Source organism: Varanus komodoensis, unplaced genomic scaffold (assembly GCF_004798865.1).
Source record: "Varanus komodoensis strain SLA01 unplaced genomic scaffold, ASM479886v1 scaffold41, whole genome shotgun sequence".
Lineage (NCBI taxonomy): Eukaryota > Metazoa > Chordata > Lepidosauria > Squamata > Varanidae > Varanus > Varanus komodoensis.
In genome coordinates this window covers 4538627-4544199 of record NW_025335954.1, presented here as the reverse complement: position 1 = coordinate 4544199, position 5573 = coordinate 4538627, and the positions used below count along the sequence as shown (strand labels likewise).

At 48.4% G+C, this 5573-nt stretch overlaps 1 protein-coding gene across 2 annotated transcripts; it reads left to right on the top strand.

Annotated features, from left to right (window-relative positions):
- The first annotated feature begins 525 nt into the window (after nucleotides 1-525).
- Nucleotides 526-5206, top strand: GPR84 (G protein-coupled receptor 84). Of its 2 annotated transcripts, none has more exons than XM_044443173.1 (2): nucleotides 526-640; nucleotides 3363-5206. In XM_044443173.1, the coding sequence occupies exon 2, from the start codon at nucleotides 3433-3435 to the stop codon at nucleotides 4585-4587; it is 1155 nt and encodes a 384-aa protein (XP_044299108.1). In that variant the 5' UTR covers nucleotides 526-640; nucleotides 3363-3432; the 3' UTR covers nucleotides 4588-5206. The 2 variants fall into 2 exon arrangements, with proteins under 2 accessions (XP_044299108.1, XP_044299109.1); XM_044443174.1 differs by lacking the exon at nucleotides 526-640 and adding an exon at nucleotides 1340-1899.
- The last annotated feature ends 367 nt before the right edge of the window (nucleotides 5207-5573 follow it).

The following is a 5573-nucleotide window of genomic DNA, read 5'->3' as shown; positions in this document are numbered from 1 at the left end:
GTGGCTCATCACCCCACCTTCAATGGACTCTCTCTCTCTCTCTCTCTCTCTCTCTCTCTCTCTCTCTCTCTCATTCTTGTCATTCTCCTCCTCTTCTCAATCTTATCTTCACAACAACAACCGTGTGAGTTAGGTTGGGCATGAGAATCTGTGACTAGCTCAAAGCCACCAAGTTACCTCCATGGCTGATTTGGGACTAGAACCCAGATCTCCTCTTAACTACTACACCATACCGGCTCTTGATATATGATCAAATATCCCAATGTACACAGCAGGTTGTCTTGTTCTGTCTCTCCACACCTGAGAGCAACACCTCCTTCCCTGCTTGTCTCTCTCTCTTCTTCAGGCCAGCTAGTGTTAATCGTTAATCCTTTTAAAACTCTTGTTTAAATTTCTCCTATAAGCTTTTGTGGGCGAGTCTCTACCACCCATGAAAGCAAGTTTCTTTCAAGCACTCTGGTGAGTTGACATTTATGAGCCTTAGGGGAAGAGGAAGTTGCTTCAGGGAGGCTGGAAACTTGGGAGTTTTTGTTTCCTCAGCCCGGGCATGCACAAGCTTATAAAAAGTGTCAGAAAAGGTGGAGACACCAGATCTGCAGACGCAGGGCACCAGCTTGGGTCGTTTGCTCAATTTTCCACAGTAAGTTACTTTCTTCTATCATACTAACATTTATATATAAGAACATCCAAAGCTTAGGTGTTAAGCTGTTATTTACTTGTGGGGGGGGGGGCTCCATAGTTCTTTCTAAGCCTCCTGGTGGTACATAGGGCTGACATTATCTTTCAGTATTGGCTGAGTGGCTAACTGAGGATTTCTTCTTGTACTAGCCCCTACTTCTGGGCTCTTCGAAGCAGCTTGACCTGCAGACAGTAACAAGCGACCTGCATTATTTCCTTGCTGTGAACATCTTCAAGTAATGATTTCTGGGAACCGAGTTGCTATTAAAAGCACATGATTTGCTAGCTACAGCTGCATGGCAATGCATGCACTTGAAACAGCTGTTAGCATCCCGGTTTGGTCCAACTGCTTTTATTGCTTTGCCTTAGTTGTAGAAGTACTGATTGAGCTGAACAGCGATACTGACCCTCAATCCATGTTTATAAATATATATTATTGCTGAATAAATATGACATACAGGCTCTTAAGCAATCAATGAATCAGTTTGTTGGCATCTGTCTTAGACGGGGTTGCCATCAGGTTATGATGAATTCAGCAGAAGCTGATGCTGCAGGTTTACTGGATGCCACAACTTTATCATATGGGTTTGTCTAAATTGGCCAGTTGCTGGAGTGTAATACAGTCCGTGTGTGCCTCCCTTGGCAACTCCCTATGGATGCCTCTTTCGGTGAGGAGGCAATAATATAGACAAACTTTGTGACGGAAAGTTCCCGTGGACACTCATGTTCTTCCTAACTAGCTGCCTGTGTCTTGGAACTTTACACAAGGCCAGCAAAAGTGGATCCCCCCCTCCCCATTCTTTGGACACTGTAAAGATGATTATGACACCACTGGAAAAACAACTGGCCGCCTTCAATAACAGAAGGGGTTGAGGACTGGATGAAGCATTCAGGCTTTGAGCAGGTGGTTTTTCAGTTTAATTTACGAATGGTTAAATGTATGGATATCTGGGCTGCCTTTGTTGCATTCTTTGTGTAAGCATTCCTAAGAATAGTATATCTTGCTCTATATAAAAATATAGGAGTATGTGGCATCAGTGTATTCACTAAGCCACTTTTTGCATTTTACTTCTCTATTTTTGTTTGGTTTTGATTTTTGAAAGTCATTATAACAAACAGAAAAATTAAAAGATTTTCCCAGGTTACCCAGTGGGGATTCAGACCAGGATTTTCACCTCCTATAATCAGACACACCACACACCAAACCACTCTGGCTCTCTGGTATCACCCTTATTCTTTCTTCTTTCCTTGATGGCTTGTATACCTTTGGCATCTGTGGGACAGGCAAACATGCAACAGGAGTTGATGTCCTCTCCCCTCCACTAAGCTGCACCTTTATGCCAAAAAGACCGAACACTGAGAGTGAGAGCAGGGATGTACCCCGGAGCAGCAGGACTCATTTCTTGAACTGGGGCAGGAATGGCTGCTCCTCTGCTGGCCATCTTCAAAGGCAGCCCAACAGATCACACCACAGTAGCCTGGCCTGGCTGTCGCTTCTGCCAGGAAAACCAAGGGCAGGTCAGACCTCTCTAAGCAGGACCAGAGCCTGTAAGCCACCTAAGCTGGCAAAAAGCACTCCTGGCACACCAGGTTGTTGTTAAAGGTAATCAGAAGGGCGGCTGGTGTTTGCGGGGAGGGTCAGTTGGCAACCTCAGATAGTAAGCATTTAGCACAATGTGTGTTTCCTTTTCATCATGGAGGGTGGTGTGTGTATTTCTAAGTCTGGTCTGCATTCCCGGGAGTGGGGGGATCAGTTGGGATCTGCATGCCAGCAGGAGGTGAGGCCTACTGCTAAAACGGCTCTCTTTCTCCCCACTCCCAGCAAGTTCCTTATTTATCTTTCTCCTTCCCCTCCTAGCCCTGTGTGGTGCCAAAGGAGGGGCAGATTGCTTTTGTCAGATACCTGATTGCTTCTGAAATAGTACCAAAGACCGAGTGAAATGAGACCAGCAGCTGCACAGTTGCCCACAATTCCTATTCCGAGTGTCCCAGTTGTAGCCCTTGCATCCTCCCCAATGGGGCTGGTAGTGCCAGGATTTTTAAAGGCTCATGTTGGCTTTCCCAATAGCCACAGATGCCTAATTGGAGCTCTTTGTAGCCCAGGCCTCCAGTCTCTGCCTCCCACGCTTCCCATCTCCAGCATGCAGTGAACCAACCAGGTAGAGGATGGTACCAGTTAGAAACGATTTGGACATGTCTGTTTCCATAGTAACGTCCCAATTAGGCCTAAAAAGGAAGGAATAGGGTTGTGCTTTGATCTCTCATCCCAGGAGGAAGCCAAGATATAAATCAGAGAGTGCGTGCGTGTGTACGTTTGTGTAAGTGTAAACCAAGGCAAGTGTAGAAGGAACCCTCTCTTCATTCATGGAGTGCCCACTACAGATCTCTTTCTCTCTCCCATTTTCCTCTGCACATCATGACAGAGACCCCAAACGGGATGGAGCCTTTTCTTGCCCAGTACTGAACAGGCAGACTAATCCTGCCAAAGAAACTGTTCCTATAGAGCATGAATGCACCTGCTTTTAGAAAGCAATTCATGACACTGGTCATGACAACTTCCTTGTGCCAAGGAATCCTGCCCTGCATTTGATTTTGTGTTGGATGAAGTGCTTCCGAGGCCTGTACTGAAGCCAACTGACTGCCACCTGTTTTTGCTTCCATCTCCCCTCTCACATCTCCTATAGGTACCAGATTGCCCTGCTAACTCCCAGCCTTTCCACTAGAGGGCGACATCTTGCACTGCTTCCTCGCAAGATGGAGAATCTTGCTGACAACTTCTCCTGCTATGACCCGTCCATTGTGGGCTACCGCTACGTGTCTGTGAGTTGGGGCATCGTGGTGACGATTGCCGGCACAATTGGCAATGTGCTGACCCTGGTGGCTTATGCAACAGACATCAAGCTGCAGACACGTGTCAACCTGCTGATTGTCAACCTGACCCTGGCGGACGTGCTATACTGCACCTTCCTACAGCCCTTCTCCGTGGATTCCTATCTGCATCTTCACTGGCGGACGGGCGCCGATTTTTGTCGGGTCTTCGGGATGCTGCTTTTCGTCTCCAACTCCGTCTCTATCTTGACTCTCTGCCTCATTGCCATCAGCCGCTACCTGCTGATCGCCAACACGGCCCTCTTTGACCGCATCTTCTCTCGCCTTGGGGTGATACTCATCACCCTGTCCACCTGGGTTGTTGGCGTGGCCAGTTTCGCGCCACTGTGGCCTGTCTACGTCTTGGTGCCCAAAGTCTGCACCTGCAGCTTCCACCGCATCCGTGGCCGGCCCTACACCACCATCCTCATGGCCTTCTACTTTGTGGTGGGTCTCAGCTGCGTCGGGATCTTTTACTTCCTCATCCACCGCAAAGTCAAGAGCACTGCCCGCAACATGGACCAATACCGGCTGAAGAAGGCCAGCCTGAAGGGCACCCACGTGGCTGGGACCAACTTGGCTGTGCCAGGACACTACCACGAGCTGGACAGTGGGGTGGACAGTGCAGGGCCTTCCCAGCATTCCTGTGAGGGACTCTCCTCTGAGTCAACATCCAAGACCACTGTCCCCTCAGCTTCTTCTGAGAATGGGGGGTCTCCTCATGTGCCTCAAGCTGTGGCTCCGCCTAAGAAAGCCAGCCCATACCAGTCCAAGGATACCCACTCTGAATTTCGCAGGGTGACCCGCATGTGCTTTGTGGTCTTCCTCTTCTTCGTCATCTGCTATATCCCTTTCCTGCTGGTCAACATCTTCGATGCCAAAAACCGGGCTCCCACTGTGGTGCACATGATCGCAGCCAACCTCACATGGCTGAACAGCTGCATCAACCCGGTGCTTTATGCCGCCATGAACCGGCAGTTCCGCGAGGCCTACAAAGGTGTGATCTACAGCTTTGCAAAGAAATACCACTGGTGCCCCTGATTCCAGGGGATTTCCAGTCTCCATACAAGTATTCACCTCTGACCCCCAGTTTGTCCTTCTGGCCAAGATGCCACCACAGAGTTGCCTGGATTTTCACACTGGTAAAGATACATGAAGACCTTAACTAGGCCTTTCATGAGACTGGTGTTCTTTCCATGCTGTGCTTGTTACCATATTCCAAATTCTGCTGAGACCTGTGTGGACAATGCAGCAATCAGCTTGGACTGCTTGACTTGGCTTGGACTTAATGAAGCTGCAGAAGCTTCCTTTTGTAGCCAGTGACGGAGGGGGCATTTGGCCTTTGCAAGGTCCAGACATGACAGCAAATGGTGCTCCTTCACAAAGCTTCTTGCTAGGCATGGACATAAAGATGCTTCCAGCTCTGCTCTTCGACTCTGACACACAATATATTGTGCTCAGTTTTGTGAATGCATATTTATCACTTTGGTCTAGCAGTCTCCTGACTAAATCATGTACCTCTTGTCACTTTGACATTTTGACATTTGCATATTGCACAATAAAAATGCTCCTGAGCTGCCCAGATAGCTTCAGCTATAGGGTGGTATAGAAATAGAATATAAATAAATAGGCACCTTGTAACCTCCTTGACTGCAGGTGGCACAGTGGTTTAAACCGCTGTGCTGCTGGGCTGATTGATCGAAAGGTCGCCGGTCTGAATCTGCACAACAGGGTGAGTTCCCATTGCTCTGTCCCAGCTCCTGCCGGCCTTGCAGTTTGAAAGCATGCAAATGCAAGTAGATAAAAAGGTACCACTTCGGTGGGCAGGTAACAGCGTTCCGTGCACTTCAATGTTTAGTCATGCTGGCCATATGACCACGGAGAATGTCTGCGGACAAACGCTGGCTCCCTCGGCTTGGAAACTGAGACGAGCACCGCCCCCTAGAGTCAGGCATAATTGGACTTAATGTCAAGGGGAAACCTTTACCTTTACCTTTAACCTCCTTGACTGAGCAACATTTCCACCA

Excerpts from the sequence above, each read along its gene's own strand:
- GPR84 (XM_044443173.1), top strand. The coding sequence starts at position 3,433 with ATGGAGAATCTTGCTGACAACTTCTCCTGCTATGACCCGTCCATTGTG.